Source organism: Pterocles gutturalis, unplaced genomic scaffold (assembly GCF_000699245.1).
Source record: "Pterocles gutturalis isolate BGI_N339 unplaced genomic scaffold, ASM69924v1 scaffold49824, whole genome shotgun sequence".
NCBI classification, from domain to species: Eukaryota; Metazoa; Chordata; class Aves; order Pterocliformes; family Pteroclidae; genus Pterocles; species Pterocles gutturalis.
Genome location: NW_010135056.1, coordinates 1 through 20,269, shown reverse-complemented (window position 1 = coordinate 20,269; position 20,269 = coordinate 1). Strand labels below are relative to the sequence as shown.

At 38.5% G+C, this 20,269-nt stretch overlaps 1 protein-coding gene across 1 annotated transcript; it reads right to left on the bottom strand.

Annotated features, from left to right (window-relative positions):
* Positions 1-4,451: 4,451 nt before the first annotated feature.
* On the bottom strand, positions 4,452-16,471 carry ANKLE2 (ankyrin repeat and LEM domain containing 2). The gene is made up of 12 exons (XM_010081769.1): positions 15,994-16,471; positions 14,771-14,962; positions 13,347-13,540; positions 12,313-12,501; positions 11,895-12,017; positions 11,375-11,441; positions 10,529-10,710; positions 9,094-9,200; positions 8,030-8,223; positions 6,380-7,091; positions 5,681-5,812; positions 4,452-4,689 (listed from the first exon to the last, which is right to left on the bottom strand). Exons 1-12 carry the CDS (start codon positions 16,469-16,471, stop codon positions 4,452-4,454), a joined length of 2,808 nt encoding a protein of 935 aa, XP_010080071.1.
* Between the last annotated feature and the right edge of the window lie 3,798 nt (positions 16,472-20,269).

Sequence of the window (20,269 nt, the reverse complement as noted above, 5' to 3'; positions counted from 1 at the left end):
TTGAATGTCTTTGTGCTCGGAAAGCCGTAAGAGCACTGTTCCCTGTCCCCTGCCCCATGAATTTCTATAACCAAAGCTTGCTCCTGGGGGTGTTTTTCTTGTGCAGGAAAGCAACTGGTGTGGGAACCAGAAGAAACAGCCTCTGTCACACTGCAGCTCAAACTGCCGATGAGCCGGCTTGTTTCAGCTCTTGCAGAAGAAGTGACAAACAGGGTGTTCTGCTGGTCGAAGGACAAAGAGACAAGGCTTCAGGTTTTGTAAGCTGTTGAGGATCTCTGTTTATGTTGTGTCATTGTTCCCCTCTGCCCCCAAACAGCTGATGTAAACTGTGCCTGGAGGTTGTGAGCATAAAGAAAAGAGGGTTAAAAAAACCCAAACAAACAAACAAAACCAAACAAACAAAACCCACCCCCCCCCTTTGCCTCAGTGCTGTGGTGCTAGCCTTAACTGCTGCTTATGTGTGCCTCCATCCTCAGGAATTAATTCTTTAAGCTATTCTGAACAATGTTTTCCAGTCTTGTGAAGCCTTTAACTAAAACTTGGTAACTTGGTCTGGAGAAGGACGTAGGGATGAGTTTGTGGCACTACGATCGAAGGAAAGGAAAGCAGCACTCTTCTGCAAGTGCGTCCAGTTACTGACTCTTAGGTTGGGTTTTTTTGAGAAGTCCTTTTCTGCTCTCTCCTGTTGAATTGTATTTGTCAACACTGGTTTCAGAGGTGAGAAATAACACCACTGAGTTCGGGGCTATGATCCTTCAGGTCAGGGGTTCTGCAGTATTGGAGCAAACTGCTGCTTGAAAATGCTGTTGTCTGAATGGTGAAAAACTCCGTGGGCTGGCTTTCCTTGGTGTGTGGAACAGCTGCCGCGCAGAATGCTGTAGCGGCTCCTCCGTGCACCTCTGCCACCGCTGGACTTGTTCTAGGAAAACGCAGGTGGCCAAGAACTAGGTTGCATTTTTGAGGGAAGGGCTCAGCAGTGTTGCCTCTTAGGATGTGTGTGAGGCACCTGAACTGGTGTAGTAACTTAGCTTAATACTGGGAATGTTGAAAAAATTTCACCACATGCATAGCCTGCCCTGGTCAGAGTGCGTAATATAGGGCAGCAGACATCAATAACCTGTTTGACAGGTTTGACCTAAACTTGGTCCTGGCAGCACCGTATGAAGCACCATCGCGGCAGCAGACAGCCTGGTGAGACAAGGCTTATGGCATGTTTGATACAGGACTGCTACATCAGGATCCCATTGAGAAAACGGGGGCTAGCAGGGAACAAAACATGATCATTGTATAGTGCAAGTTGTGGGGGCAAGAGGAAGCCATGATGATGTATCTCTCATTAATGCAATGAGAATAATTTATCAGTTTTTGTCTATTAACTTTTTAAAAGTTTTGAATAAAATAACTGGTCTGCCTTTCTTTCTTGTCTCCGCAGTTGAATAGTTGTATGACCATCTCCTGTAGAAGGTGTGGCTGAAGTGCTGCGCAGGCAGGTTATCACCCAGCTACCTCCCCCATGCCCCATAAACTACACACAGGTGGACATTTTTAGCTACTCATTTATTTTTTAATAGAAAGCAGGGTAACTCTGTAATTTTACCATGATATGTGGCTAATTAAAAAAGAAAAAAAAAACCAAACCCACAACTAAGCTGTTGCACCTTTAAAATGAACTTTTGGCCAAGAAAACACAATTCAAGCACTACCCATCTGATTTAAAGTGTCTCCACAGGCTCAGCGTGGAAGAGCTTTCTTCACAATCATGAATGATCAGATCACTACAGAAATTGCTTTTTGTTTTAACAGAGGAAGTAAATATATTGTTAGGAAAATGACCTCAAGATACACTACAACTGGACTTAATGCACATTATGTAACACAGTTAAAAAAAATTATTCTCTTGACCAAACCAAAAACAAAAATTACAAAGTGAAATAGTGAAAAGCGGGGGGTGGGGGGGGTGGCAGGGTGTGTGTGCACGCATGCGTGCGTCTGTCTACATGTACATACCAGTAATATACATTTAAATATTTTTTAAAAAAAGCAAAACATAACAAAGGTAAAAAGGAAAAAGAACTAGCGTGTTAGTAATCGGTCTCCTGGCTCTGTAACAAACTCTTATCAAAAGAGCAGCATCACTGTCTGACAGCTCAAGGACCAGGGTGGAGAACAGTAGCTGCCTGCACAAAACTTACCACATAAATTTGGCTTCAACAGGGTCTTAGGCAATTACTCATCATCTGAATAATTTCTCCAGAATGACAAAGACATAATTTACATTAGATTATTAAAAAAAACCCAAAACTAAAAAAACCACCCCAAAGCCAAACACAAAACCCCCAAACCCTCTAAAATAAAACTGTAGGAATTTAGGACCTAAAAAAAAAGTTGTCTGAGACCATGGAGACTGCTGCATCCAAAAAAACCAGACTGACGAAATAAAAGCTTATGAAAAAGAAGTCAGTGAGTATAGTTGATAACACCGCAGGTTTTGTTTGGTTTTAAAATGCCTCTTAAAAGAATGACACCCCAGCCCGCAGCTAGTTGTCTGGAATATCCCTGACTGACTGACTGTCATTTGCGTGAAGTAGCTCTTTCTAATGTCTAGCTCATTGGAAATAGGCTTAATTACAATGAAAGCACTAAATAAGCATTTTTTTTTAAGAATAATTTCTAAAATAGGAATTCTCTCCCACAGTGGAGAGCTATCGCGCCAAATAATCAAACTTAGAAAGAGAGAGAGAGACATTAAAATATGTTCTGTTCAGAAAGCCCAGGAGAAAAAGTGTATGTGCCTATAGTAAGTGGATGCCACTTTTTTTTTTTTTAAACTTCTAAAAGAACAAAAATTTAATTTAAAAAAATATGTTACAAAAGGCACTATTAAGCTTGCAAAAGCATTAAGTGCAGTTTTTTTTAGGTTTGTACCAAATCATGAACCTAGTGAAGGGTGTACGGTTTGTGTACGGAACAGTCACTCTGCGTGCAACAGCCACCAACCTGCCAGCTCTGGATTCCAAAATCCAGCTGCTGCAGCTGTGAGCCCTGCAGGTGGCCAGGGGACCGACCCCTCTTACCCTGCACCATCCTGCCCTCCAAGGCAGCGCGATGCTTTCTCACTGGAATCCATCCCTTTTTACCAGCACCGCCTTGGCAGATGGTAATCTTCTGAGCAGATTTACAGTGTAATAGATAGGTTCCTCTCTTTTTTTTTTTTCTTTTTTTTTTTTTTTTTTTTTTAACTACAGTGCTATCACCACTAGAGAACTCTGTTTCTGGAAGCCTTCTTTCAAGCAACATTACAACCATTGAGCTTGATACAGAAAGCTGTCTTTAGTTTGGAAAAGCATTTGTCAATCTCAGCATCATACTGTCGAAACAAGTCATTCTTACTGAAGGCTAAAGAATCAAATCACTGACTGCTGGAACAAAAACTCATTACCACATCAAGACTAGACACATAGTAAAAGCTTAGACTTCAATAAAAATATTTTTAGTCCTTATTCCTCTTCACAGTTGGGAAGTAAGGAGCCACATCATGGGTCACTGGCTACCACTCTAATGCAAGACAAACTCAACCATTAAGGTATCTTGCTGGTAAATTTGCTGAAATTATTGCTGATGTGCTTTTGTGTAATAACTATTGAACTCTGCTAATGTTAAAAGCTTCTGTGGGAAAAAACAGCTAATTTTTATATTCTTTTAATCTTTAAAGGAATACCAGTAATTTCTATAGTGCCCCTTTACTAAAACACTCAGTATATCACGGTGTTTTTAACAGCCTCAGAACAAGCAAAGACTCAAGGTGTTCGGTGTAAATACGTGCATACACACACACATATATTATATGTAACAGTGTGTGTCTGTCTGTTCAACCGTCTGGACCAATCCCTGGCTATAAACACTTACTCTCTGTTTACGCACAGGGTTTCAGAGTCACACCCAGGACTGGAAAACTCTCATTTCATTACCCAGCCTTTGGTTTAGGCTTTTCAGTTTGAGCATTTCCCCTGCAAGTAGAAGAACATTCTACCTCTTTGCCATTGATTTCCTCTCGTAAGATTCCTGTTCACTGATGATGTGCTTCCTCTAGACTATCCAAGCAAAAGAAATGCAGCTGAGGGATAACGGGTTCGTTACAATAGTGACAACTGGTGATAGTAAAATACCACTGCTTCTACGTAAAGGTTCAGCTCATGGCTTTACTGGCAACGGGTTAACTCATAGCTACTGGACAACTGCGCTGACTGTCACTAACTTCTTGCATATCACCAGTAATCTATCTCATATATGGCATAAAGACATATATTCTCTTTTTTAACATACAGTTGTCCTCAATTGAGGAAAAATAAATAGCCAAGTACAAACCTCATGTCACTTCAGTAACATTGTAGGTTTTTTCTCCACTCTAACGATGAAAATATAATTGAAGTCCCAGGAAGAGGAATTGTATTTTAGTGAGCAGGAGGCTCTGAGAAGTAACGCAGTTTTAACAGAGCATGGTTGACATAAGCTGGACTGTAGCGCCCAGGACTCCTGGGTTCTGGAGGGAATGAGGCGGCGTTGCCGTGTTTTCCTGGACTTCCTGTTACGGGACTGCTTCTCCCTGAATGAGAATACACCGAAGCATTGGGAAGGCCAGTAGCAGTGGTTTGGGACTTGAATCTTTCCTTCAGTGCCGGACTTGGCCAACTGAAAGGAAAAAAAAAAAAGTCATTTTGCATTTTGTTAAGAGAAGCGCAATAAGGAGAGCAGTAGTTTTACTCAGTGTCACTTGGAGATCTTAGAAATAATGCACCAGAGGAGAAAAACTGTAACTCATAAGAGATAGCTCTGAGAAGAAACAGTAACAGCACAATATATTATATGCAGGTATGTTGCCTCATCAGCAAGATGTCATTTGCTCCAAATTCCCACCCATGTCTATCACAACAGAAATAAATCTTCATGTTAATACAATTACCAAAAGCAGACACTTGGATGAAACTATTGTGCTTTGGGTCCCCAAAAGCAACAGCATTCAAAATAAAACATATAAATGGCATAACACTTTTGCAGACACCCCAACAAACGCAGTCTGCTCTCATTTCTGTAGCAAAACATGACATTCGAAAATCTTAACACACACTGTCATTCACACTAGCAATTCCTTTGGACTGGGGTAACAGAGGGTAAAAATAATAGTAATAAAAAGATGCCTGAAAATATTAAATTCACTTTAACATCACTCTGCACAACCCAAGTACCTCAAAGCAAAACCACATCCCTGCATCCACAACAGGGACAAATTACCAACTGACATCACAACTACCATCGAGACCAGTGAAGGATCCAAGTACAAAGTAAGGAATCAGCAAACTGATGCATTTGCCAGCGGGAAAACACTTAACCTCTCAAGACCTCCATTTTCTGTCTGATTTGTCTGTGTAGATATGCTGAAGTTATTTGGAACTGCAGTGTCATGGATTTGACTGCAGCACCAGTAAACTTTCCTTACTAACAGACACCGGCCCAAAAGTCTTGGTGATTAATTTCAGAAACACACTAACAGTCAATACAGTTGAATATTTAAAACAAGGTTTTTCTGAGCAACAAGGCCTGAAATTTTAGCTATTCAAGCTGTCCTGCAGCTGACCCGCTAACAATTTTATTTCAACTCATTTGATTGAATTTGCAGAAATACCTTTGCCTGTCAGATGAAGAGTACGACTGCACCACATGTTTCCATTTGTAAATGATCGGGTATTTCTGTGGATCAATCTCTGCTGCTTCTATAGCTGCTAAAACATCGCTATCCAGCTTCGAGGGCTGCTCCCTAGAAGACAAACAGAATGAGATTAAAAGAGAACTGTGTATTTGTTCAGGCAATAAAACATCCCGATTCTAAAATATTTATTTTTGATAGAAGCAAACACATTGCCCACGCTCCTCTATAAACACAGTTCCTCTGTGAACTCCTTCCAGCAGGCCCACACGTAAATGACTGTCCATTATTACACAGTAGTCTCATGAAATAAAAGTTCTGAAAGTCTAATCTGAGGACATCCCAAGAGCATAGTAAACACTTTGTTAATCTAAATCGGGCTCATCATGAAGTTACAAACCTGTCAGATGAACGCCGAACACCAAAGTTAACTGAAACTGATTTGGAAACAGAGATTCCTCTTCTCCCTTGTGTTTCAGATACAGCTTCAGGCATTAGTTGCGGTATGGCCACTGCTCAACCACTGAAGCACTTTAAGATTGCCAGTCAAGGCTGACTGCAACCATGTTGCTTAGTATCGCATAATCTCAACCCTGCTGTCCGTGATATTATAAAAAGCATCTTGTTTTGCATACATAAACCAAAGGACAAGTAAGTGTTACGAAATATGATTCTTACCCAAGCAGGAATAACTTCTTAGAATTGTCATTTGGGGATGAAGTCTTCAAAAGAAATTTCTGGGAAGGAAGTTCTTGACGTCGTTGTGCCTCTTTAGTCTGAACTCCAGATTCCATAGACAGTCTCTCCTCTGATGGTATTTTGTGTTCTGTCCTTAACTTGGTCTCTCCAGGTTTACGTGTAACACCTGGCTCACAAGAACTTCCCAGTGGAGCTGCATAGCAGGTCTTACCCAGGTGGTCCTTGGATATTCTCGCCTGACTTGCTCCTTCAGCCAGAATTCTCTCCTTCTCAGTTTTTTCAGTGATTTTACTTGATCCTCCTGCAACCTCTTGTTCTTGGAATGACAGGCTTTCAAATTCTGACATTAAATTGGAAACGGGTGATACAAAGCATTCTTCTCCATCATGCAAATGCTTTCTGTCACTAATTATCCTTTCACTGGACACAGGATTACAAAATCCATTTTTGCTGGAAGAAACCGCCTTCTCGTAGTGCCTGGAGTGAGCTGCTGTTTCCATGATGTTGACGGTACGCTCCATCGACAAGATGTCGCACTCGGTGTCTCCAATAGGTTCCTTGGACACGATGGGTTGGCTGATATTTCGTGCTGCATTTTGTCTGTTTTTGATTTCTTCTAAGCTCATGTCATCATCATCCTCATCCAAAAATGCTCCAACAGAAATAGAATTGCAGCACTTTTTACTCCTACCTGTAAACAATTTTAATAAGAGCAACACATAAAAAGACTTTAAACAGAAGGCCAATCAAATAAACTATCAACAAACAGACAATCTTTATGCCTTATTCTCTTTATTGAAACCCGCTCTAATTTTATTTATGCAACAGCATGAACTAACCTAACTAAAGCCACAAATGCAGAATGACATCATGGCTGTATCTTTTTTGCAAATAACCTTTTATATCCTCATCATTCGAGAACTGTATTTCCTACACTCCTCACTTCAGTCACTAACCAGCAACAGAGAAGAATGTCAGGATAAAGCAGAATAGGGCAGGAAAATGTTACTAATACAGAACAGCTCAAGTTTTCATCTTTTCCAAAGCACGAAGGCTTACGACTAGTCCCATGACTATCCTTCAGGGTCCTGCAGCCCAGGTTTACCCCAGAGCCCCTTTGATTCTATAATCACACAGGAGGGGAGGACGGAGCACAAAGATTTGGGACTAGTGTGTGCGTTCCATAAACACATGGCAAGCAGTGCTCTAAGAAGGTATAAAAGCTTTATGCCTATTAATGTATTTCACCCTCAACTGTAAAGAATTATTCTTTTATTTTAAGAAGTTATTTATTCTGTATCTGTGGATTGTAAAATTCTATAAAACAAATTCCCAAATGCTCTGAGTAAAAAAGTACTGAAGAGAGAGGTTTTCTTACAGGAATTTTATTTGGGGGCTACAATCAAATGAAATACCTCATATGACAGATGATGAATCTCTAATGAGCTCTGTTCTCCTACATTCACTGTGGTGTCAGCTACTTTTTCAACAGTATAACCAGACTGTGTGGATAACAGATTAATAATAGCAACCACAACAGGTGCACTGCCTCCCCTGGGCACCAAGCTTTTTCTCTCCCTCTTCTCCCTAGGTACAACCTGTTGTTTGTAGCATTTGCCCTTTTCTTACCAGAGGGATGTGGAGGTTTGTATCTATTGCAGGTTTCATTTTCCCCTGTTTCTTGCTGAGCCTTTTTGCTCATTTCCCGATGACACAGGTACTCTTCTAACTTTTGCAACCCCTCCTGGGAAGACAGATCAACAAAACAGCCCAGAAATTCCCAGTATTCAACCCACGGGAACCCCAGTTCATGAGCTAACTCCCTGCAATAAATAAAATAAAACGAATCATTTGTGAAGACATAAATATTAGTTTGACAATAACTTTTCTGAACACATTTTATCAGCTATTAATAGGAGCATAAACTTGCAACTAGGCAACACAACTCCACAACAATCAACAGTCTGCAAAAGCAATATACACGTCCTTAGCAAACGTAGTATCATCTATTTTTTTCTAGAATATCTTTCAAATTTAATCTACTATTCTTTACAAAATATTGCTATTTTTAAGCTGACTGTATCTAGACATCAGATAGACCCGAATCCCCACTGATGCAGGCACAGTTTGAATGACACTCCACTCAACTGCTTTTTCTACTTGGGAATGGGAGAAGGCAGGAGGAAGTGAGGGGTTATTTGTAAGAAAGAAATCTAATCAGCTTTTAACAAAGTATGTTTTTTCTATATATTGCTGATACAAGGTATTTTAACAGCAAGGACACATACCACAACACACAGCTTTTACACAGCAGGACATTTCTATCAGGTTATTTTCATTTTGCTATCTTTTTTAACAATCCCTCAATTTTACAGAAAAAGCAGGCTATTCATAGTTTTAGATATTCTGACGAATTAGGCAAGTAAATGTTTGAGAAAAGCATTCTATACATACCATCAATAACAGCTAAAATATTTTTCTTTCCAAAGCTAATAAAGCCAGCTATCATATTTTCAGCTATTTTGTTTACAAAAAATACAGTAAAACTCCAACTACAATATACTGGCAGAAGTATTTTATGAAGTAACTGTTGCCCTAAGATACTTCAGTAAGTAATAACTGTACTCTCAGCACAAGTCTTTTGCTTTTAATTGCTCTATTGCTAATTTTTTATATTGATAATCTTTAGATACCTTCCAACTCTTTCAACACCTCGCTCCAGATCAGATTTCCTGACATTGTGAAAGAAGCCAGCTCTCTCTCGAGGTGGAGTCTTCCAAAGCCTGCGAAATTCTTCAGCCTTTAAAAAACAGAGATAATTTAAAAACCTATCCCCCACAATAACTCAGTGCTGGCTAAACATCTACCTATAAGGCATTTATAAAAGACATTTAGCTGTTGCCCTCAACATGTAAACAAGTCAAGTTCTGCCACAAGTATTGCTCAACTCTCGCTATGAAGCATCTCATACTGGCTCTAAAGTTACTCCTCCCAGAATTACTGGTTACTTTGATCTCATAACTGCTTATTAAGAGAGTAAGGATCACAATGTACAACCACCTTAAAGTAAACTGTACAGATACTAAGTCTGCCTGGATTTAATTTGTGTGCAGCAGGAAACAGGCATGCGTTATAATTTTGCCATGTCATTATGATTTTATTTAATGATAAATGCTCTCTCGGTCACTGGTTTCTAGGATGCAAAGGTGATATTTTCATATGTACATATTTAATTCCACAGACTTGATACAATGATTAGTATATATTCTTGCTGTGTATTTTGAAGTTCAAATTTGAACTGCTAAATGGAATAAACTAATGGATTTTTGTAAAATCTCAAACTTCATGCCTTTGTGTGACAAAATCAGCAGTGACTAAGAATGACATTCAGACATTAAAGCATCTGTCAGCAATGAAAATAATGCATTGTTTACACCCTAGGTAAAATATTTCAGACTATAAAATATGTTCCCATTTCTGTCAGGTGAACAGAAAATTGACCAACAAGCATATTTAGGAGAAAAAGCATTAAGCATTTTGGTAAAACTCAGTCCTGGAAGAATTACAGCGTTAGATGACAGAAATTCCTCAACTGTATGCATTCACTGTTTCTAAAGCTGTCATGCTTCCAGCATGTTCGTGTTAAACAAATGAGTCAACAAAATGCCTATTAATGTATAATATATTTAACTGGTTTCTAAGTATTCCTCCTGAAAACTAAAGACTTTGGTTTTCTACCATACAATCAACAATCTTCCAAAACTATCCCAATACCATCCCAACACCTACTACTTGCTCATCAGTTTTTCCATTTAGAAAAAACACTAATTCAACAAGCAGAGGTGATAAACTGCTTCTAACATCCAGTGTCAATTTGACTGAACTTTCACTCTTCTTATTTACACCACACATTTCTGCGTTTTCAGCAACAAAAAATACTTAGGAGGTTTCTGTGCTTCTCCTCTATAGAGGAAGATCCATCTCTTCAAGAAAAAGAGCGCCACAATCTCTACCAGGAGCAAGCTACACCACACAATGAACCATGGGTGGATCTTCTCCTGGTTCTTTATATATATTAAAAAAAAAAAAAAAAAAAAGCATTAGAGTCATATGAAGCCCTCCCCTTACCTTTGAGGGGCTCATGGGGCCTGCGAAAGCTCTTATCGACAACACTGGATCTTTGGGGCTGCCAGTGTATTTAGACACAGTTCTTTGGGGGCTATCGTCTATCTGATCGGGTGACCATGGTGCACCAATTACAGGAGCTGAGGAGTTGTCTTCTGCTCTCAAGAGTGGTACATAGTATCGACCTAAAATAAATATGACAAAGCTTTCTTAAGAAGGTTACATTACATCAGCCTGTTGTTTCTTCCTGGAATATCAGCGCACCTGCATACTTAACCATCTGACTTTATTTCATTAGTAAAACTACTCCTAATTCAAACTCACTGTTTCAATACTGCCTGCTTACAGATTGTATTTCAGTACAGGCTCCCTCCTCTCCACACACTGAATCTCTGCACTGATAACATTCATCGCTTCCCTAAGGATCTTCCACAGATCTCAAAACCTCCTTTTGCAAATGCCTAAACCCACATGTGACAAAATCGTGACAAGTTCTAAGCCAAAGAATTACATGACTCCCTAGCGTGACAAATAGATCTCTTGCTCTGTAAAGATCTTTTGTTTGTTTTTAGATTAAACTTTCTGCTTCGGGCTCCTTGAATACGTGCCATGCCTATGTTACCGAGCTACTAGCACAGCCTTGTGATCCATACAGTGAGGCTTCTGACTGTGTCATTTAAAAGACAAGAAGTTTTCTGTTCCTTGCCAGTTTTAGAGTTTCTCTTTAGTTTTCACAGCACTGTACAGAGCATCATTTATGAACAGGAATGTTACAGAAAGCAAACAGAACAGAAGTCAGCAAAGAGCCAAAATATATGCCTGATACAATATAAAACTATCAATACAGACCTTTCAAGTACTCTCTTAGTTTTTCTTTCAGTTCTGCAGATTTATTCTTGCTTCTTTCACAAACTACCTGTTAATATAATTTTAGTTGTTTGTTAGTAGAGCATAAGATCTCAATCTCAAATCAATTGCAATGTGTGTTCTTTTTCAAGTCACATTAATGGCCTCTACCCATCTCATCACAGAATCATACAATGGCTAGGGTTGGAAAGGACCTTAAAGATCATCAAGTTCCAACACCCCTGCCTTCCAGTACTTTTAATTCACAGTAGAACAAGCCACTAAAATAAATCCACATCCATAAAATGGATCCTGTAAAGAAAAGGCAGTGAATCATGAAATCTAAAACTTAGATACAATCAACACAAAATATTTTTAACATAATCAGAGATTTGCACTCTGATCATGACACTAGTATCTTACTACAAGCCTCCTATCTACAGTAATTAGTAGATGTTTGAACTTGAAAAATATATATTAGAAATAACACTTTTTGTTTTGTTGTGGACATGGAGAGACTTACTTCTGCTGGAGTTTGATCGTATTTGTTTCTTGGATTTTTTACAATAGCTGGGTGTGAGGTAAGCACATTAACGACATCCAAATTCCCAAACTTGCAGGCAAAATGCAATGGAGTATCAAATCCCTGCAGTGGGGAAAAAGGGAAAACTCACATGCATTTGGAAACATGATAAAGTCAATCCCATGTATTTTATTTTGAGACGGGGAAAAGTAAACAAATGTCATGACCAATTATCAGGACTCTTAATCAATCTTTTCCCACCATAGTGTAGAATGATTATTAAAACCCACAAAACTCACAAATAGCTCATTTTGCTACAAGTGTCCCCTTTGATTATCTTTCCTTCTCCCTTGCACATCCTTCACACCTTCCAGTTGTTCCCATAATTAGAAACAACTGGCAAACATTCAAATCTTACCATTTTATCTGGTGTATTAAGGTAAAGGTCAACGATATATTGGATGCGATTCTTCAACATTATATCATTATCATCTGGATACATGAGCCGCATGAATTCAGGATTTTCCAAAGTGTCCAGTAATAACTGGCAGATACCAGGTTGATTCTCCTTGGCAGCGACATGCATGACGTTGTACCTACACCCTTCCTGAAAAAAAGACAAACATTAGAATGAACTGACATCTAAACAGCTTTCTTACACCCATACACTTAACTGATTTAACTGAAAACACAAAGTTTCCCACACTATGTCTAACTGCAGTAAATGATAAGATTCATAAGTCTTTACAATATCACACAATTAAGAACATTACTCTTACACTCAGCTATAGTCTTTTTCAACATGTAGGGTAGAAAGTGGCAAAGAAGGGATATTAAGGTATCACATAATAAAAGGAGATACAAAGTTCAGTGTGTGAAAAGAGCAGGAAAATCAGTGTGTGTGTATATATAAAAGATTCAGTTTGCTGTAATATATTACATGCAGAATTTCAACAACTTCACAGTGTCATTTGTTAAAGTAATTTGTCTAGATTTTAGATGCAGAGCATTTTCTGAAATTAATGGTGGTGCCTAGGTAAGCCGTGTTGTAGAACACCTAGTTCCAGCCTAGGCACTACCCTGTTCCTTAAAACCATTCTATTTAAAAAGGACTGGAACTATCTGGAGATCAATACTCTATGAAGACAAGACTATTCTTTCACTACTGCATAAAACTGTTTTTCCCCTGAAGAACTGCATATTCAACTTCTTTGCTCTAGCTCTTCTGGAGCAAAGCGAACTCTCAGTTATGATGGGTGACCTACGCAAGACAGACAACTGCCGTGTCTCTCTTAGCCTTCTGCTAGTATCAACAAACACTGAGAAACTCTGCACTGGCGGAAACAAGAAATCTTGAAGGAAGAGTAGGAAACAACATTTCTTCCAGTTCTGCTTATCGGGTCTCAAACCTAAATCACTGAGACAGAATTTGGAGTTCTCTATTTTTTTTACCTGTACAACTGTTGGATTGTCTCCTGACCCAATCAGATAGCGAGGGTTACTCCAGATAAGTTCTGAAAACGTTGCTATATCTCCTTTCTCGACAGCTTTCCGAAGCTTAGCAGTAAGATCTTGAGTACGTGGACTTTTATAACTGTTGGCCCTCTCCTTATTAGCAGTTTCGGTCTCAGGGGAGCACAAGCCATCTATCAAAATACAATTAACACATTTCTAGATGCATTCTTTTCAGCGATCACTATTTTCATACCCAGACCAAGAAAATAAGCTTTTAATCTAAAATATTAATTAACTTTGCGTCTTTAATGTACAGGACTAAAATACTGACATCAATGACAAGACATTTTCAAATACTAGTAGTTAGTAATAGGGAGGGAGGAGAAGGTGACAATCATCTTGTAAAACAGTTTCAGATTTTAATAGGGACTGGTAAATTTTATAATTACCAATCTGCTTCCATGCAAACTTAAAGGCAAAATTCAACAAGAAGAATTTTCTGAATATTAAAATTGCTTTTGCAGTTACGTGACTACTGAGTCCCTTTAATCTAGAAACTGGGAACACCCTGAAATGTGATCAGTATTTACCATTTTCTTTCTGAACTTACAAACTTACTTAACAATTCAGTTATAACAGTTTTAATATACTGTGCAATTTTATCAGCATCTTATTAAACCTGAAAATCCTGAAGTCCACAAATAAAATCAAATCCTACCAAACATAACAAGACTACTAAGCAACATTCCAGCTTTAAAAGAACAGCAGCATTCTTAAGTGTAAAATCCATGCGAACGAGAACAATGACAACTGTTTTTAAAAGTATCCATTTGACTTTATCGTAGCACAGACCATAGAAACCATACATTGCAGGCCAAACCTTATGCTTTAAAACACAAAAAGCAGTCTTCCCATTGATTCCTGGGGCTCTAATTTATTTCTGTGCCAGTTCTTCACAAAAGAAATGGCAGGACTCCAACATACTCTTCTTTTTTTTTTTTTTTATTTCTGTACATAAACTTTGGTGCTCCTTTCTTGGAAAAGCAACAATTAACTTTAAGGCTTACTCCTCCAGTGACAGTATCATTTTATACAGAAGTAAAAACACATTTGAATTAAAAAATTAAAATATGTTTTTTATTGCCTGTTCCTAATTTATTTCACAGAAAAAAAATCTCAATAAATGCTGATTGTCAATACTATTTGTACAGTAATTTTATTTGCTGAGTAAGCTCCGGAGCTGTTTACAGGTTATCTTAAACAACACCACACTAAAGGGACTTCAATTCATTAAGATGCTTCACCCTTTGAAATTATTTCTCTTGCTAGTATATTGGTTATGAAGTTGTTGCTTCTTCTCTCATAAAAAATTCAGAGATGTATATTGCATCCACTATACACAGCAAAATACACTCACTTACCTCTGTTAAATGACCCCATTTTCACCGGAGACAAACATAAAGAGGACTTGCTTGGAGATGGGAAATAATCACAGATTCCTTTAGCAAATTTCTCAGCATCCTCTCTGTTTGAGAAAGCTTTAAAACGGGAACCCTTAATCGTCTTAACAGCTTGGAGAGCTTCCTTTTTATCTTCATAAACATGTATTCTCTCTGAAACAAAGTACAATGACAGTTATTTCAATAATCTCAGACTTGTTCCTAGAAACAGATTACAAAATTCTCAGACTATCTTTTCAGCTTTGGTTTCTCTACCAAACATGGCATAAGAATCAAAAGTCCTTTTAAATTTTCTCTCTCATAAACTGAGTAGGATTTTACACACTCTAGCTAACATCAAGGGGATATCTGCACAGTGTTTGGCCATTCATATCAATCAATATTTGAACATCTTTTTTGATAGATGGGCCAGCTTCAACAAGAGAGTACTTCACATCCAGACTGAAGAGCACACTTAGAGCTTACTCACCCTGCATTACTCTCCGTGTTCTCTTGTTCAGAAAGTAATCCACCGCCACAACTTTAAGACCTCTACACAGAATCTTGGATATTAATCAACTCCTTCTTCTTACTCTCCTTCTGCATTAGCATTAATTTGTTCAAATTAAGAGATCTGAATATCCTTTCCTGGAGAAAGAATACTCACTACTGTGTCAGAGGAAACGATCCTTTATGCACTACTGTAATCCTGCCCCTAGGTAATTTAATAATTCCTTATTGCAGCAGACATCAACAAAATGTGAAGAATGACCAATGCTTCTAGATACCATTTGGCATTAAGATAGAAAGGAAAATATACACACTCTGTTGGAAGAGGTCACGCTTCAACTGATGACAGTATAAATAGATTTCTGATTGTTTATTTGCAGGACTACTTTTTATTTTTGAGAGGGACGGGTATGAAAGTAGTAGTAGGAAATATCTTTCTTCATCTGAGCTACATCTAGTAGAAGATCCTTATTTGTATCAACTATTCTGGCAAAACAGCCGAGATGTCTTACAACTGTGTTTCTAATTGGATCCAAAGATCCAATAAATATTATTTACAGAAACAAAAAAATACTTCAAGCAATGTTTAGAATACTAATACAGTAGTGTCCATGTCACCTGCTATATAGGAAAAGGTCTATTTAGACATGTCTGTAAAATGACTATCATTGGAAATAAAGGACATTAATAATTACCATTCCTTGCCAATATGTCATCATAAACTGGGCAAACACCATAGAACAGTGGAGGATCTCTGGGCGGTGTCTGAGCATTAATTTGTGAACCGACACATCCTGCTCCACAGACTGGAGCTGAACAGTTCGTGTGCGTCACAGCATCTTCTTCTGGAGGGTTCAGACCTACACAGTACCCAAAGTCAACCTCTTCAGAGCCACTTTCCTGACTGCTGTGATTCACTGCTGTAGTTTTTAAAGCCTTTTGTGCTTCTGCCGGGCTGCTATCAGATGGGATGTTTCCAGCAGTCTCCTCTGACAGAGAGGATCCTTCTTCCTCCAACACTCCTTGCTGCTCCAACAATGCCCGAGCCAATTTCTTTTCAAAAATAAACCTAGTAGTCGAGGTAATGGGCCCACATTTCAGTCCTGCTCTTACAATTTCTTCTCTAAGCTCATCAGGGGTGAGCTGCTTCAATCGGGATAATATTGCATCCATTGTTAGTTTACCTAAAGGAAAGGTGAAAAAGAAAGGAGACATACTGTAAAGAACACCACAACTGTTCACACCACCCTTTCTGCTTCGTAAATGCTGTAGTAAAACCAAGGAAAAAAAATGTCTCATAACAATTTATGTGATTCTCAAGAGATTATCACTGTTGCAGAGAAGACAAAGTATTTTTCAAGTCAACACATTAAGAACATTTTCGAGCTATCACACTTATACCAAGAATTTATTTCCTTTCCTCTCACAACTAGTTGAAAGAGTATTTACAGCTTACATTTTATTCTCGTTTGTCATTTCCAAATTTCCTTTGGAGTGAAAATTAAATCCAGAATATTTATGCATGAAAATTTATGACAGACTGAGAAATATTTGATTCCTGCCAAGAAAGGCACAATCAGGGTATGGAATGGAAGACAACATGACAACTTGCTAGCCCCAGTAAGAGATTCCGGGTAGGCAGCACCTACAGCTAAAAGCACAGCACTATTTCTGTTATTTCCAGAAGAATTTCTAGCTGAAAAAAGTATAAGGCATAAGCATGATACAGCAACTAGGAGAGTCTATCTCCGGCCATGATGCAAGGCTGGAACTATTTACACAACATGTTGTTTCCCAGCCCCCGTTTTGAGAGCAAACAGCCAAAAGACAACAGCTGATCTTTTCAGATTTCCTTCTCCAACAAAGACCGGGAGCTGGAATAATTTCTCCATTTCCAAAGGAAAATTCTTCTCTCTGGTATGATACTAGAAGTCCCCCAGCTCACTTCCCTCCATGTAATCCACACACTTCTAGCTTCTGCACTGGTCAGCAAGATGCTGAAAACAACATGATGCCAATACAGATTTCTTGCTGTGAAAAACACAACTGAAAATACAGGATTTGGGCACCTGAAGAACGTAAGAAGTTTTAAAATTATTTCACCAGATACTCCTCCCTTGTATCTCCAGAAAGGCTATGCCTTTTTCCTGCTGGACACTAGTTAGAAAGGACAGCTTTAGGATAGAAATGATGAGGCTGTCGCATTCCTCCAGCCTGCTTTCACTCCCTCCTGATGTTGACCCTTCCTTCACCACCCAGCCATTTTAGGTCTTATACTGTATGGCTTTTAGTACTTTATTTTCAAATCCAGGTTTCATCCTCAATTTATGAAAGTTAAGACAACCAGAACACACATTTGCAGCTCTTCCACATGAACTGATTTCTATTCTTCTAATAATGCAATTTTTCAGAATAACAGAACTCCTAATATTACTCCATCAGAGACAAAGCAATCTCCCAGGTACAAGGTCAGTATCACCTGTAATTTTATGCTAAATCTCCTCAAAACAGCATTTGTGGACACACATGGCAGTATGAGAAAAGTCCACAATTTATGAGCTCTCCTGCTTTACGTACAGGGTGCACAAGGAGTCTTTAATGTGTCAGAACATAGACTCTGATGGGCAAGAACCTTTGGGACACTAATGTGGGGCTTGAATGGTGAATGGCTACACCCTAACACAGCAGGGACGCAGCGCTCCAAATACTGGATCCTAGTAAGTTAATGATTCATTTTGTCAAAGTGGACAAACTCTGAAGTAATTCTTAAATTGCATCTTCATCATAGACTCACAGACATTTTTCCACATGTATGGCCGACAGTAGCATCACAAAATATACCAACAAACTACACATTACAGTTTGCTTTTTAAATTACTCAAGGATTAAGCTGGTAAAGGACCAAACTTTTCATATACTAAAAAAAACCCCAAACACACAGAGCAGTTTTCATACCTTTTGGAAATAGCCAATGTAGCAAAGTAAAATTTTCACTGGAATCTGACTGCAAAACTATTACATTTCTAATAATAGGAAATACTATGGAAAAATATGTTAGTGCCAAACTTTAAGTAGGTTTTCAAATATTATTACAACTTGACAGTTATGCAAGTTTGAGGGTTGTTTTCTTTGAGGGCCATTTCCTTTGCGAGTTGTTTATTTTTCCTGCGTGTCCAATTTTAAACTACTCGTGGTTAGAGAACATACCTCAGTCCCAGAATATTTCACAAATATTAACTGGAACCTCATTGAAGCTATGGGAAATGAGAGTATTCCATCTTAAAAAAAAAACACAAACTGTGGTAAAGCCACAGCTGATGCTGCTGAGCTATCTCCCCAAAGTATTCTAGTTCCCTTATGATTCCTGAACCTCCATGCAACCTCATTGTTACAATTATCTGACTTAACTGCCATAAACTGCAAAGACAGATGTGAACGATCTTCTCACTTATTTTTTGTTCCTAATCCTCTGTTCAATATATTTGATGCCATTATGTTTTAGTCAAAGGACAAAATGTGGCCCTGAGGTGAATTATAAGAATATCAGAACTTGCTATTCTAAGGATTTTCTTTTTGAGATTGTGTAACTGAAAAAACACAATAAAGATGAAAACTCAGAGGCAGTAAAGCTTATTGCAGAAACAACTCAGTGAAAACACTTTTAAAGAGTCAATGGAATAGAATGCCTTAAAGAATTAACTCAGAAATGCTCCAATTCTTAGGGTTCAGAACCAGCATGATAATTCGGCAGAAGAGCAGACCCGTACACACGTACAATTAATGTACACGGAGTATGCAGGTGCATGCAAAGTCTTCCTTCTTGGCTTACAGTTAAGTAAAAAAATGTCGGGAAGGAATAATTTTTCTGGTATCTCATGTTTTGATAGAACTTGGTGCCTAACATTTTCTTAATTTACATTAGAAAAAGTATTTATTTCATGCGTCCATTAGAACTCAGGCACAGCTAAATCAGAGCATGAAATGACAAAGCAGGCCAACAATGAAGAAATCAATCTTTGGTTTAAGATCTACTGTTAGCACAAAGAACCTTCTACAAGAAGCTTGCTGTGGAAACAGGGAAAACATGGCTGGAATGACAACACAGAACTCATGAAATACATGTGTTCTGACAGGTAGCTTTCAGCTAACATGGATAGCCATTTATTTTTAACCACATCACTTGTTTTGATCTCCCCAAAATAAAAGGTGTGAACTGTAAACCTAAGAAATATCAACTGCCTAAGATATTCCTTTGAATATTTGCTACAAGCAGGTGCAAAAGGTGGTTATTTGAACCTTAAAATGCATTTTATGTAACTTCAAATGATCCATAGTACAGCCAGCACTGATCCAGCTACCTTTGCTAGTTTAGCACACAAGTTTCCTTTAGTGGCTCCACAAAGATGAATAACTGCTTTAACAACTGCATGTTCAAAGCTTCTTCCAAATCCACCAGAATCTGGAAGAATGGGCAAGAGTTGTATTTTTCCTCATCTTATTGCATCACTATGAAACAGCAGAATATATTTAAAAAAAAAAGAAAAAAAGACTAGTACCAAGACAAAATGAACAACTGACTTTCAAGGATGGCAACATTACTTTATTCTGCTACCCATTAAATCCTTCAGTAAATGAGTAATGTAAGAAAACGGATTTTTTTTTTCTTTTTGAGGCAGGGATTAAAATGAGAGCCACATCCTGCCTTTGGCTATATTTCGACTGCTAGGATTTGTGGCTATGCAATCGGCTATTGAGTCTATGCTGCCTGTTGCCAAATTAGCCAACAGCTAAGAACTACGTGGCAGACAGAGAACCGCGAAACAAACTTGGAATAAGCAACGGGAAAGCCAGGATTTAAAGAAAAGGCTGGGGGAGAGGACGAGGACTTCTCAGGAAGGAGAAGCGCACCTGTATCTCTAGAGCTAGTCAGAGAAGGCAGGCTCGGCGCGGGGGAGGATTTATCTGGCAGAG

Bases quoted from the DNA above. Each gene is read 5' to 3' on its own strand.
- ANKLE2 (XM_010081769.1), bottom strand. From the start codon at position 16,471: ATGGATGCAATATTATCCCGATTGAAGCAGCTCACCCCTGATGAGCTT. The intron at 12,018-12,312 runs GTAAGATTTGAA...TCCCCACTGCAG, and splicing joins TTAATACACCAGATAAAATG to GGATTTGATACTCCATTGCA. The intron at 5,813-6,379 runs GTAAGAATCATA...TTTGTCTTCTAG, and splicing joins AAGAAGTTATTCCTGCTTGG to GGAGCAGCCCTCGAAGCTGG.